Source organism: Oncorhynchus kisutch, linkage group LG4, assembly GCF_002021735.2.
Source record: "Oncorhynchus kisutch isolate 150728-3 linkage group LG4, Okis_V2, whole genome shotgun sequence".
Lineage (NCBI taxonomy): Eukaryota > Metazoa > Chordata > Actinopteri > Salmoniformes > Salmonidae > Oncorhynchus > Oncorhynchus kisutch.
The window spans coordinates 15,129,462-15,143,977 of record NC_034177.2 but is presented as its reverse complement, the minus strand read 5'-3'; the positions used below and the strand labels follow the sequence as shown (position 1 = coordinate 15,143,977).

At 48.7% G+C, this 14,516-nt stretch overlaps 1 protein-coding gene across 1 annotated transcript in view; it reads left to right on the top strand.

Annotated features, from left to right (window-relative positions):
- The window catches only part of LOC109889096 (adenomatous polyposis coli protein 2), a 47,325-nt gene that overhangs the window by 16,194 nt on the left and 16,615 nt on the right, over positions 1 to 14,516 (top strand). Inside the window, exons 2-7 of the mRNA XM_020480276.2 lie at positions 2,993 to 3,154; positions 10,517 to 10,607; positions 10,775 to 11,066; positions 11,272 to 11,380; positions 12,292 to 12,405; positions 12,673 to 12,759. Coding sequence (XP_020335865.1) covers positions 3,014 to 3,154; positions 10,517 to 10,607; positions 10,775 to 11,066; positions 11,272 to 11,380; positions 12,292 to 12,405; positions 12,673 to 12,759 — 834 coding nt within the window. The 5' untranslated portion in view covers positions 2,993 to 3,013. The remainder of the gene's footprint in view (positions 1 to 2,992; positions 3,155 to 10,516; positions 10,608 to 10,774; positions 11,067 to 11,271; positions 11,381 to 12,291; positions 12,406 to 12,672; positions 12,760 to 14,516) is intronic.

The following is a 14,516-nucleotide window of genomic DNA, read 5'->3' as shown; positions in this document are numbered from 1 at the left end:
ATAGTGGCTAACACTATAACACTATAACACTCGAAGCTAGCATTAGTTAGCCGCGAGCCAGGCGCATCTCCTGGCTAGAAAACGAAATTACTCCAGCTACAATACCTCTTTTGCCAACTGGCCTGGACCCTTTGTCGACACGGAGCCCCGCCGCTCCATCACGACTTGTCTGCCGACATAATTCCATCCATTGTGCCCCCAATCGGCCTTTGCCGGACATCAGAGCAGACGCTTCTACTAGCCCCGGAATGCTAACTTTTTTTGAATGCCGTGTCTCTCGCTTGCTAGCGTAGGAACGACTACCTAGCGGCTTCCCTGTTTCATCTATTGCTGGACCCTATGATCACTTGGCTATATAGCTGATGCCTGCTGGACTGTTCATTAATCATGGTACTCCATTTTGTTTATTTTGTTTATCTGTCGGCCCCAGCCTCGAACTCAGGCCTTGTGTAGTTAACTGACCCTCTCTGCCCAATCATCGCCATTTTACCTGTTGTTGTTGTCTTAGTTGATTATCTGTTGTTGTCTTAGCTAGCTCTCCCAATCAACACCTGTGATCGCTTTATGTCTCGCTTTATGACTCTCACTAATGTCAAAAATGCCTTGTATACTTTTGTTTAGGATTGTTATCATGGTTTTGGTTCACTGCGGAGCCCCTAGTCCCACTCAACATGCCTCAGATACCTCCTTTGTCCCACCTCCCACACATGCGGTGACCTCACCCAGCATAACTAGTGCGTCCAGAGATGCAACCTCTCTTATCGTCACTCAATGCCTAGGTTTACCTCCACTGTACCCGCACCCAACCATACCCCTGTCTGTACATTATGCCCTGAATCTATCCTACCACGCCTAGAAATCTGCTCCTTTTATTCTCTGTCCCCAATGCACTAGACGACCAGTTTTGATAGCCTTTAGCCGTACCCTCATCCTACTCCTCCTCTGTTCCTCGGATGATGTGGAGGTTATCAGAGGCCATGCATGTCCCCAGGCGTTCTCATTTGTTGACTTCTGTAACCGTAAAAGCCTTGGTTTCATGCACATTAACATTAGAAGCCTCCTCCCTAAGTTTGTTTTACTCACTGCTTTAGCACACTCCGCCAACCCTGATGTCCTTGCCGTGTCTGAATCCTGGCTTAGGAAGGCCACCAAAAATTCTGAGATTTCCATCCCCAACTACAACATTTTCCGTCAAGATAGAACTGCCAAAAGGGGAGGCTTTGCAATCTACTGTAAAGATAGCCTGCAAAGTTCTGTCATACTTTCCAGGTCTATTCCCAAACAGCTTCTAATTTAAAAAATTAATCTCTCCAGAAATAAGTCTCTCACTGTTGCCGCCTGATATAGACCCCCCTCAGCTCCCAGCTGTGCCCTGGACACCATATGTGAATTGACTGCCCCCATCTATCTTCAGAGTTCGTTCTGTTAGGTGAACTAAATTGGGATATGCTTAACACCCCGACAGTCCTACAATCTAAGCTAGATTCCCTCAATCTCACACAAATTATCAAGGAACCCACCAGGTACAACCACAAATCCATAAACATGGGCACCCTCATAGATATTATCCTGACCAACTTGCCCTCCAAATACACCTCTGCTGTTTTCAATCAGGATCTGAGCGATCATTGCCTCATTGCCTGAATCCGCTATGGATCCGCGGTCAAATGACCATCCCTCATCACTGTCAAATGCTCCCTAAAACACTTCTGCGAGCAGGCCTTTCTAATCGACCTGGAAGGATATTGATCTCATCCAGTCAGTAGAGGATGCCTGGTCGTTCTTTAAAAGTAATTTCCTCACCATCTTAAATAAGCATGCCCCTTTTGTAGAACTAAGAACAGATATAGCCCTTGGGTCACTCCCGACCTGACTACCCTCGACCAGCACAAAAACATCCTGTGGCAGATTGCACTAGCATCGAATAGTCCCCGCGATATGCAACTGTTCAGGGAAGTCAGGAACCAATAGACACAGTCAGTTAGGAAAGCAAAGGCTAGCTTTTTCAAACAGAAATTTGCATCCTGTAGCTTAACTCCAAAAGGTTCTAGGCCACTGTAAAGTCCATGGAGAATAAGAGCACCTCCTTCCAGCTGCCCACTGCACTGAGGCTAGGAAACCCTGCCACCACCGATAAATCCATGATAATCGAGAATTTCTCTACGGCTGGCCATGCTTTCCTCCTGGCTACCCCAACCCTGGCCAACAGCTCTGCACCCCCCGCAGCTACTTGCCACAGCCTCCACAGCTTCTCCAACCAAATCCAGATAGCAGATGTTCTGAAAGAGCTGCAAAACCTGGACCTGTACAAATCAGCTGGGCTAGACTATCTGGACCCTCTAAAACTATCCACCGCCATTGTTGCAACCCCGATTACCAGTCTGTTCAACCTTTCTTTCGTATCGAGATCCCTAAAGATTGGAAAGCTGCCGCGGTCATTCCCCTCTTCAAAGGGGGTAACACTCTAGACCCAAACTGTTATAGACCTATATCCATCCTGCCCTGCCTTTCTAAAGTCTTCGAAAGCCAAGTTCACAAACAGATCACTGACCATTTCGAATCCCACCGTACCTTCTCCTCTGTGCAATCCGGTTTCCGATGCTGGTCATGGGTGCACCTCAGCCACGCCCAAGGTACTAAACAATATCATAACCGCCATCAATAAAAGACAGTACTGTGCAGCCGTCTTCATCAACCATCAAACTGAAAAAAACAACATTAAAATCTGTTTTTGCTTTGTCATTATGGGGTATTGTGTGTAGATTGATGAGGACCATTTTAGAATAAGGCTGTAATTTAACAAAATGTGTAAACAGTCTGAATACTTCCCTAATGCACTGTATTAGGAAATAAACTGCCTGTTTTCCTATAACTGTTGTTACAAAGACACAATGGATTTATAATAAGCAATGCATAATGTGCTGGAGTTAGCCATGAAACTCATCTCCAACGCTCATTAACCTCCGGCCCCACTTGTTCTTCTGCCTTGCAGGAACCACAACATTGTCTGAAGATGGCAAACTCCACGGCTTCCTATGACCAGCTGGTCTACCAGGTGGAAGCTCTCCGCCAGGAGAATTCCCATCTGCGGAGAGAGCTGGAGGACAACTCCAACCACCTGTCCAAGCTGGAGAACGAGACCACCGACATGAAGGTGAGAGAGGTTAGAGGGACGACCCCAGGGCTAAGGGAGAAATAAGAATAGGAGGCTAACATTGGGCTGTTGATTTGATGATTGGTTAGAAAAGTGGATTTTCAACCATTTCCAGATTTCCTTGACCTCTTCATTTGTTGTTTGTTATTTCTATGCATCTGGAATTAAGATTTTTTTTTAAATATGAAGACACAGATGAGAATATGTTGCTTTGATGATAGCTCATAATAATTGCAGCAATTGTCATTTGTTTTTTAAAAGGACACATTTTTCATTTGGGATTTTCTCTATGCCTACATTCCCTCCATTTTGTCAAGCCATGGCTAATAGTATGATTTAGATAGAGATAGGACATTTCCCCATTCAAAATCCACTCAGTTTTGCCTCAGATGGATAGAGTTCATCCCCAATTCTGAAGGATGCTGTAGACTTCATGTAACTCCTTCGCTAGAGACCCGGTTTCTCTCCTGAGTGACTGAAGACACTAATGCTTCATGGCTAGAATTCCTGGCCTGGATAGACGAGGCACTGAGCTACCCTTAAAATCATTCCTCTTTCTGCACTGATCTAACCAGTTGTCCTCGTTACAGTAATGATACCACCAGGGATTGAGACAAGCTGCAGAGGAAGAAGGAAACCATTAGACCACATAGCCCGCTAAGACATTTTCTCATTATCGATTATTTTGCTGCTTGAAATCCTAGCTTGTCTGACAGGATATTTCTTCTTTGATATAGTCATTTTTTTCTCTGTGGCTAAACCTGCTTCAAATTTCTGTACACTGCAATTAGGGTTTACTGTTAGGTCTGTGTGATAACATGCGTCTTCGTGAGAGGTGTAGGAGTCAGGCGCAGGAGAGCAGGGATGTCTGAGAAGCGTGTTTTAATAATATAGTCCACCAATACAAACGGCACAGAAAAAAATCCCAAAACTACGCTCTCGAATACTCACGGAGGAACAAACACAGTTCCGACACTTTACCTACACGTGCGTAATAGCGAAAAAACAACAAACATCAAATACACTCCAGCGCAATACACACAAGTCTAATCCTGCACGAATTACGGCAGGTAACAGGTGCCCTATATACCAACAGAAATCAAAGCAATTGAAAACCAGGTGTGAAAAGGAACACAGACAAAACAACCAGAAAAATAAAAAGGGATCGGTAGCGGCTAGTAGACCGGCGACGCCGAGCGCCGCCCGAACAGGGAGAGGAGTTACCTTCGGTAGAAGTCGTGACAGTACCCCCCCCCTGACGCGCGGCTCCCGCAGCGCGACGACGCCGGCCTCGAGGACGACCCGGAGGACGAGGCGCAGGGCGATCCGGATGGAGACGGTGAAACTCCCTTAGCATAGGTGGATCCAGTACGTCCTCCACCGGCACCCAGCATCTCTCCTCCGGACCGTACCCCTCCCAGTCCACGAGGTACTGAAGACCCCCCACCCGACGCCTCGAGTCCAGTATGGACCGAACTGCATACGCCGGCGCCCCCCCGATGTCCAGGGGGGGCGGAGGGACCTCCCGCACCTCATCTTCTTGAAGCGGACCAGCCACCACCGGCCTGAGGAGAGACACATGAAACGAGGGGTTAATACGGTAATACGGGGGGAGCTGTAACCTATAACACACCTCGTTTATTCTCCTCAGGACTTTGAATGGCCCCACAAACCACGGACCCAGCTTCCGGCAGGGCAGGTGGAGGGGCAGGTTTCGGGTCGAGAGCCAGACCCGGTCCCCCGGTGTGTACACCGGGGCCTCGTTGCGATGGCGGTCGGCACTGGCCTTCTGCCGCCCTTCGGCCCGTTTAAGGTACCCGTGGGCGGCCTCCCAGGTTTCCCTTGAGCGTTTCACCCAATCGTCCACCGCAGGAGCCTCGGTCTGGCTCTGATGCCATGGTACCAGGACCGGCTGATAGCCCAACACACATTGGAAGGGCGACAGGCTCGTAGAGGAGTGGGGGAGTGAGTTCTGGGCCATCTCCGCCCAGGGGATGTACTTCGCCCACTCCCCTGGCCGGTCCTGGCAATACGACCGCAGAAACCTACCCACATCCTGGTTCACTCTTTCCACCTGCCCATTACTCTCGGGGTGAAACCCAGAGGTCAGGCTGACCGAGACCCCCAAACGTTCCATGAACGCCTTCCACACCCTGGACGTGAACTGGGGACCCCAATCAGAAACAATATCCTCAGGCACCCCGTAGTGCCGGAAGACCGGGCAAAGGGAGGAGACGACAGGACTTAGAAAACCGATCCACAACGACCAGGATCGTGGTGTTGCCCTGTGACGGTGGCAGATCGGTCAAGAAGTCAACCGACAGGTGTGACCAAGGCCGCTGTGGAACGGGAAGGGGTTGTAACTTCCCTCTGGGCAGGTGCCTAGGAGCCTTGCACTGAGCGCACACTGAGCAGGAGGACACTGAGCCCTAGGACCATGCCCCAGGACTACCTGACATGATGACTCCTTGCTGTCCCCAGTCCACCTGGCCATGCTGCTGTTCCAGTTTCAACTGACCTGAGCCCTAGGACCATGCCCCAGGACTACCTGACATGATGACTCCTTGCTGTCCCCAGTCCACCTGGCCATGCTGCTGCTCCAGTTTCAACTTCCACCTGACTGTGCTGCTGCTCTAGTTTCAACTGTTCTGCCTTATTATTATTCGACCATGCTGGTCATTTATGAACATTTGAACATCTTGGCCATGTTCTGTTATAATCTCCACCCGGCACAGCCAGAAGAGGACTGGCCACCCCACATAGCCTGGTTCCTCTCTAGGTTTCTTCCTAGGTATTGGCCTTTCTAGGGAGTTTTTCCTAGCCACCGTGCTTCTACACCTGCATTGCTTGCTGTTTGGGGTTTTAGGCTGGGTTTCTGTACAGCACTTTGAGATATCAGCTGATGTACGAAGGGCTATATAAAATAAATTTGATTTGATTTGATAAACCCTCACGTCCTTGGCTAAAGTGGGCCACCAGTACTTCCCACTAAGACATCGCACCGTCCTCCCAATCCCCGGGTGACCAGAGGAGGGGGATGTGTGAGCCCACCAAATTAACCTGTCTCTAACCTCCAGCGGAACATACACCCGTCCCGCTGGACACTGTGGAGGAGTGGGCTCAACACGCGATGCTCGCTCAATGTCTGCGTCCACCTCCCACCTAACAGGTGCCACTAGACAAGAAGCCGGGAGGATGGGCGCAGGGTCAATGGCCCGCTCCTCTGTATCATATAGTCGGGACAGTGCGTCTGCCTTAGTGTTCTGGGAGCCTGGTCTATAGGAGATGGTAAACCTAAATCGGGTGAAAAACATGGCCCACCTTGCCTGACGAGGGTTCAGTCTCCTCGCTGCCCGAATGTACTCTAGATTACGGTGGTCAGTCCAGATGAGGAAAGGGTGCTGGGCCCCCTCAAGCCAATGTCTCCACACCTTCAGGGCTCTGACAACAGCTAGCAACTCCCGATCCCCCACGTCATAGTTTCGCTCCGCCGGGCTGAGCTTCCGAGAAAAGAAAGCACAGGGGCGGAGCTTCGGTGGCGCACCCGAGCGCTGGTAGAGCACGACTCCAACCCCAGCCTCGGATGCGTCCACCTCCACTATAAATGCCAAAGAGGGGTCCGGATGCGCTAGCACGGGAGCAGAGGTAAAAAGAGCCTTCAGGCGACCAAAAGCCCTGTCCGCCTCAGCCGACCACCCCAGACGCGTCGGCCCCCCCTTCAGCAGTGACGTAATGGGCGCTGCCACCTGCCCAAAACCCCGGATAAACCTCCGGTAGTAGTTGGCAAACCCTAAGAACCGCTGCACCTCCTTTACCGTGGTTGGAGTCGGCCAATTACTCACGGCTGCAATGCGGTCATCCTCCATCACCAACCCCGATGTGGAAATGCGATATCCAAGGAAGGAGACGGCCTGTTGGAAGAACGAGCATTTCTCAGCCTTGACGTACAGGTCATGCTCCAACAGTCGCCCAAGTACCCTGCGCACCAGAGACACATGCGCGGCCCGTGTAGCGGAATAGACCAGAATATCATCGATGTAAACCACCACACCCTGACCGTGCAGATCCCTGAGAATCTCATCCACAAAAGATTGGAAGACTGCTGGAGCATTCTTCAACCCGTACGGCATGACGAGGTACTCATAATGGCCGGATGTGGTACTAAACGCCGTCTTCCACTCATCTCCCTTCCGGATACGCACCAAGTTATATGCACTCCTGAGATCCAGTTTTGTGAAAAACCGTGCTCCGTGAAATGACTCAATCGCCGTGGCAATGAGAGGTAGCGGGTAACTATACCCCACCGTGATGGAATTTAGACCTCTATAGTCAATGCACGGACGCAGACCACCCTCCTTCTTCTTCACAAAAAAGAAACTCGAGGAGGCAGGTGAGATGGAGGGCTGAATGAACCCCTGCCCCAGAGATTCCGATATGTATGTCTCCATAGCCACCGTCTCCTCCTGTGACAGGGGATACACGTGACTCCTGGGAAGTGCAGCGCCTACCAGGAGATTTATCGCACAATCCCCTCGTCGATGAGGTGGTAATTGGGTCGCCTTCTTTTTACAGAAGGCGATAGCCAAATCGGCATATTCTGAGGGAATGTGCACGGTGGAGACTTGGTCTGGACTCTCCACCGTTGTAGCACCGATGGAAACTCCTACACACCTGCCTGAGCACTCCTCCGACCACCCCTGTAGAGCCCTCTGTTGCCACGAAATCCTGGGGTTGTGACGGGCCAACCAGGGGATCCCCAACACCACCGGAAACGCAGGAGAATCAATGAGGAAGAGACTAATTCTCTCCTCATGACCCTCCTGCGTAACCATACCCAGTGGAGCCGTGGCCTCCCTGACTAGCCCTGACCCTAATGGTCGGCTATCTAAGGCGTGCACTGGGAAGGGTTTGTCCAGCTGAACAAGGGGAATCCCTAACCTGTTCGCTAAACCGCGGTCAATAAAATTCCCCGCCGCGCCTGAATCTACTAGCGCCTTATGCCGGGACAGAGCGGAAAATTCAGGAAAAACAATCCATACATACGTGACCAACAGGGGGCTCTGGGTGAGCCTGGTGCCGACTCACCTGAGGTGTCCGGGCAGTGCTCGGCCTGGCGTCTCGACTCCCGGGGGGACCCCCCCAGCACCGGTCAGCAGTGTGCCCTCTGCGACCACAGCTGGCACAGGAAAGGCCCCCTCCTCCGGTCGCCCTTGCTGAAGCACCTCCTAGCTCCATGGGTGTTGGAGTGGTGGAGCTGGGAGATGGAACTGACAGAGCCCGATCTGGACGTCCGCGGGTCGCCAGCAAGTTGTCCAACCGAATGGACATGTCGATCAATTGGTCCAAGGACAAGGTGGTGTCTCTACAGGCCAGCTCCCTACGGACGTCCTCACGCAAACTACACCTATAGTGATCGATCAAGGCCCTGTCGTTCCATCCCGCGCCAGCGGCCAAGGTCCGGAACTCTAGAGCAAAGTCCTGAGCACTCCTCCTCTCCTGCCTCAGATGGAACAGCCGTTCACCCGCCGCTCGACCCTCAGGTGGGTGATCAAACACGGCCCGAAAGCGGCGGGTGAACTCTGGGTAGTGGTCCCTCGCTGAGTCAGGATCGTTCCATACCGCGTTGGCCCACTCCAGGGCTTTACCTGCGAGGCAGGAGACGAGGGCGTTCACGCTCTCACCCCCCGAAGGAGCCGGACGAACAGTCGCCAGGTATAGGTCCATCTGGAGTAAGAAGCCCTGGCACCCGGCCGTCGTCCCATCATACTCCCTCGGGAGGGCGAGTCGAATTCCACTGTGCTCAGGCAATGAAGGAGAGGGTAGTGGTGCTGGTTGGGGTGTAGCTGATAACGGTGTGGGAAGGCCACCTCTCTCCCATCTCTCCATCGTCGCCATCACCTGATCCATGGCGGTCCCCAGTCGGTGTAACACTGCCGTGTGGTGTTGAACTCGCTCCTCCACGGACCCTGGAAGTGCGTCCGCTCCTGCTGACTCCATAATTATATTGGTGCAGGATTCTGTGATAACATGCGTCTTGGTGAGAGGTGTAGGAGTCAGGCGCAGGAGAGCAGGGATGTCTGAGAAGCGTGTTTTAATAATATAGTCCACCAATACAAACGGCACAGAAAAAAATCCCAAAACTACGCTCTCGAATACTCACGGAGGAACAAACACAGTTCCGACACTTTACCTACACGTGCGTAATAGCGAAAAAACAACAAACATCAAATACACTCCAGCGCAATACACACAAGTCTAATCCTGCACGAATTACGGCAGGTAACAGGTGCCCTATATACCAACAGAAATCAAAGCAATTGAAAACCAGGTGTGAAAAGGAACACAGACAAAACAACCAGAAAAATAAAAAGGGATCGGTAGCGGCTAGTAGACCGGCGACGCCGAGCGCCGCCCGAACAGGGAGAGGAGTTACCTTCGGTAGAAGTCGTGACAGTCTGTTTGTCAACAAAACGTTTGGTTTTTATAGACATGCTGCCAGACTGTCATAATAGGATATCTGTGTCAGAGTCTGTGGGGATATTATAGCCTAGGTCACAGTTTTGTGCCAGGCTAGCTTTAAACGTTGCCAGAATCCCAGTTTGTGGGGAGTTTGGATTACTGGCAGAATTAGGGACCATCCCAAGAGGGGTGGAATCAGGGTTTCCAATGTGCTTTAGTGTGGCTTTAGCCTAAATGCTGTGTACTGTGGACTACCACTGAAACACTGGTTACCTGATTCTGAGGCATGAGCAGAAAGGTCAAAACATATATCATAATCTGGTTATTGAAAATGTCCCACTCGTCCTTCTTTCATAACAAGTGAACAACAAAACATACCAAAACAATTTATCCATTCCAGCCAGCAACATCAATCATATAATAGTCTGGATAGGTCACCATTTTAAGATTTAATTGTAGGTGCCATCCCCAGGTCATGCTGGTACGCCCTATCACTCCTCTGGCACACAGCTGGATTATCCCCAGCTAAAGCCTTTATATTCCTGAGGGAAGCTTGAGCTATCAGCAGACAACCAGGACGCTCTGTAGGGAGCTCACAAAGCCAGACACTGGTGGCAAATAGACCTAACCTTCCATCCTCAAAACAACCCCTTGGAGAATATTGATTTGAGGAAAAGGCTTGGATTTTACATGGACTTGGCTGTGATTTCAGGCGGCCTACTGAGGAAAAAGAAATGACAGGAATAGGAGGCATACAGTAGTTGCTTTGCTTTTTTCATCTCTAGGAGGACATTGTAATTCCAACAGGTTGTGACTCATTTTTGGATTCACTGTGACCACAATAATTTCAATTGACTGCGATTCTCGTTGGACACAGATAGTGAATTGCTTTCTCTTCCCTAGGGGGTTCTGAAGGGGCTGCAAAGCAAACTGGAGCTGGAAGCTGGCACTTTGGCCTCTTCCGGGAGGACTGATGTGCTGGACCAGCTCAAAGGTATGTGTGCCTTAACCCTGTGCTTTTCTGTCTATTTTCCCACTATTTAATGTCTGTTTAGACTGATATTGTGCAGAACTCATTAATTAATTCAATATCAGCTATTCCAATCATTCATTTTTAGAAAATAAAATCATATTCAAATATGAATGACATTTCTCTCTCAGAGTTGCACATGGACTTGACCAACTACTATGAGCTGAAGTACCAGCCGCAAAACATGCGCGTTCTCCCAGACAGTCTAGCCAGTCTGGCAGCTCAGTCGGGTGACATGGACGATTGTCTGGCCTGCTTGCCTCCCTCCTCCTCCAGAGCCAGGAGCCCCCTGCGGCCTTCATCCCGCCAGAGCTCCTCTCTGTCTGGGGAGGGCACGGCTGTGAACCCTGGAGCCCTGACCAAAGTCATGCTGGGAGACAGACGCATCACGGCCCAGCATCTGGAAGACCTCTACAAAGAGAGGTTAGCACTTTACCATAGTTCAATCAGATGTATGTATTACTAGTCATACTAAATCAAACATCTTTAAAATAATACCTTAAAAATAATAATTCACTATAAATCAGTAGTCCCTTCAACAACAACAAAAAAGTGAGGTACTATGAATCCCCAGTGATGTTGTGGTGGATGGTAGTCAAAGTGTTAAATGTAGCTGGGTGTGTTCCAGAACGATGTTGCTAAGTGAGATAGACAAGGAGGAGCGGGAGCGTCACTGGTACTACAGCCAGCTCCAGGGACTGTCTCAGCGGCTGAACCAACTACCACGCATCGACACGGTGAGAGCACTTTAACACCACTGAGTCTCCAGAATATTCTCTCCTGCACAGTGCTCAGACACAGTGGACCATAACGTACAGTACAAAGTATACTTGTACTCAGCACTCAGTTGCAGGAAATGTAAACTGTCGCCCCCTCGTATTTCATTGTGTGCTTGTTGTTTGAAAATGACTCTTTGGAAACAGTTTAGAGTATGAGTATTACTTTATTATTTCATAGACAGACACAACATGTCTTATTGCTCATTGCTTTCTTGCATGTTCATTGTCATGAAATCAACTCATTATTGTTTTAACAGGCGCACAGGTGAGAGTTAAACCATCAAGTAGAACAATGAGCCAGATATTTCACAGGATGTATAAATGTGAAGCATCCACTTGGTATTTCCACTCACTACCAAATATGGTGATGAGAGGAAGCCCAGCGGCTGGCAGTGTGAGAAGATGGAGCGAGATGGATTTTGGCAGACATTCTGCAGATTTTTTCGTCAATGAAGCATTTGGTCTCCATGCAGTTCTCTTTCCAAAACTATAATCTGTAACAAACAGAGTGGACTGCTTCTTAAAGACTTTACCCTTTGCCAAAGTTTCACATTTTTTGTTGTTGTTTAGAAGGAGTGCAAGGGCGAATTCAGTTATTGCACAGGCGCACTTCACAGAGTAGGTCGTTCCATAACAGAAATATGCAAATAAATGCTAGATTGCACCAGTAGGATCTCTCTAGCTCATGCTTGGTTCTGCCCACTATGATTCATTTGGTCCCATTGGAAACAACAGGCTCTGGTCTATCTTGGGTTAAATCTTTGGTTAAACTCTTTGGCAGAGAAGCTAGCGTCCATTTTGTTTCATTATGCCCCAAAATGGAGGCTTGTGTTGTGCGGAAACTAATCTCTTTTTCCTTATCTTAACAGTTCTCCATACAGATTGACCTCATTCGCCAGCAGCTAGAGTTCGAGGCACAGCAGTTGCGTTCTGTCATGGAGGAACGCTTCGGAACCAGCGATGAAATGGTCCAGAGGACACAGGTAAGGAGAATCACTCTCTGCCATGTCTGTCTCTGTCATGGCAACATACACAGTAACATTTGGCAACTGTTCTCAATATCTTCACTTACATTATTGCGTGTGGAACTTCTTTCTGAAACATGTTTTGGATGCAACCCACACATTTGACATGAAAAACCAAGAAATTAAAACTGCTCTCAGAGGGTGTTGTACAATGTTTGGACAATGTTTGTCGTGCCACAAAATGACTGTGGCGACTAAAGACTCTCTCTCTGTCTCCCCTCACAGATCCGTGTGGCTCGTCTGGAACAGCTGGAGAAAGAACTACAGGAGGCCCAGGAGTCCAAAGGCACCCAGGAGAAGAGCCTGTGTGAGGTGAGAACACAGTTCGGACATATAAAGTTGGTATTTGAAAACTATTTCTAGATGCATATTTTCTGTTTTTCCCGAACCCACTTCAGTCGCGTAAAAGAAGTAAGCTTGCGCTGCTCTTGCTGGCACATGTGCAGATCAAATACAACACAGTAAGTATGATTAAGAAGTTTACATGAAAGATCGCTCATAAAACCAGGTGTTTTAATCGACGTATGCTTACTTCGATTATGACCTAACGCCGATTTAAGATAAGCAGAGTAAGGTTTTTACATGACTAATGCCATACTTGGCTCACTGCCATACTCAGTTTAATATCAAATTATTAGTCTGCATGTGAACATACTGTATTCAGTTTTCACAAAATGATTTTGTACTGTAAAAATGAAAGATGACAAGGATTATTTTCTTTATATAGCCACGCTACTGTTGTTTTTATTTCTTTGCATACCTATTGTTCACTTTTCTTTTTTTTTTGCACTATTGGTTAGAGCCTGTAAGTGCCTCCTTGCAGCATGCCTAAGGCATGAGCAGGGACCCTGGGCATCTTTCTTTTGGTGTTTTTCAAAGTCAGTAGAAAGGCCTCTTTAGTGTCCTAAGTTTTCATAACTGTGACCTTAATTGCCCACCGTCTGTAAGCTGTTAGTGTCTTAACGACCGTTCCACAGGTGCATGTTCATTAATTGTTTATGGTTCATTGAACAAGCATGGGAAACAGTGTTTCAACCCTTTACAATGAAGATCTGTAAAGTTATTTGAATTTCTACGAATTATCTTTGAAAGACAGGGAACTGAAAAAGGGACGTTTCTTTTTTTGCTTAGTTTATAATACTGTAGATTGTGGAATGTTGTGTTATCCTGTAATATACAGTTAATCCACTTCTCTCTCTCTCTCTCTCTCTCTCTCTCTCTCTCTCTCTCTCTTTCTCTCTCTATCCCCCTCTATCTCTTTCTCTCTAACCCCTCCCTCTCTTGCTCTCTCTCTCCATCCCCCTCCGTCTCTCTCTGTCCCTCTCCGTATCTCTCTCTCTCTCTCGCTTTCTCTAACCCCCTCCATCTCCCCACTCTCTCTCTCTCTCCATCCCACTTACCTTGCTCTCTATCGGTGCCGTGCTGCTATGCAGAACACAGGCTTTGCCCCTCTTTAGCTTGGCTCCAATTGGTAGCTCCTCCCAAAGAGTATAGTGTTGCTTGGGCACTGCAAGCTTGGCACAGCAGGAGTGGGTGTTTCGGTTGAGTGGGTCTCAGACCGGCCCGTTTAGGTGTCTGTGTATCTATCCTCTGGGGCTCTGTAGGAGAATAGCAAAGAGTTCTCTAGTACCAGGATGCAGGAAGAATGTGAATTAAAAGGGACAACAATAGACACATTGTTCCATGTTTTTCTGGGCTATTGTCAACCATCTTGCATCACACAGCAGGTTCCTATGCAATCCATTGTGAGCATTTGATTATTTATTTGAACTGCGTGGCTACGACAATTAAAGGGGTAAAATCCACGGCAGATTCAATCCATCAAAACACAGACACATTTAGCATGTTTATCTTGTTATCGGCGAGATCATACTTTATTACTTACAACATGGTGGAGCTATTCAGACTAGCATATGTCTAATAGCCCTTCCCCTTTGTCTGAAAGCTTGTCTTCGGTGTGATCAGGCACAAGCCTGGTTACCATGGTGATCGACTGGGGGAATGAAAGAGTTGATAGATGACTCTCTGAAGATTTGTGATGGAGCCAATCGGTTTGTTGAATCCAAATG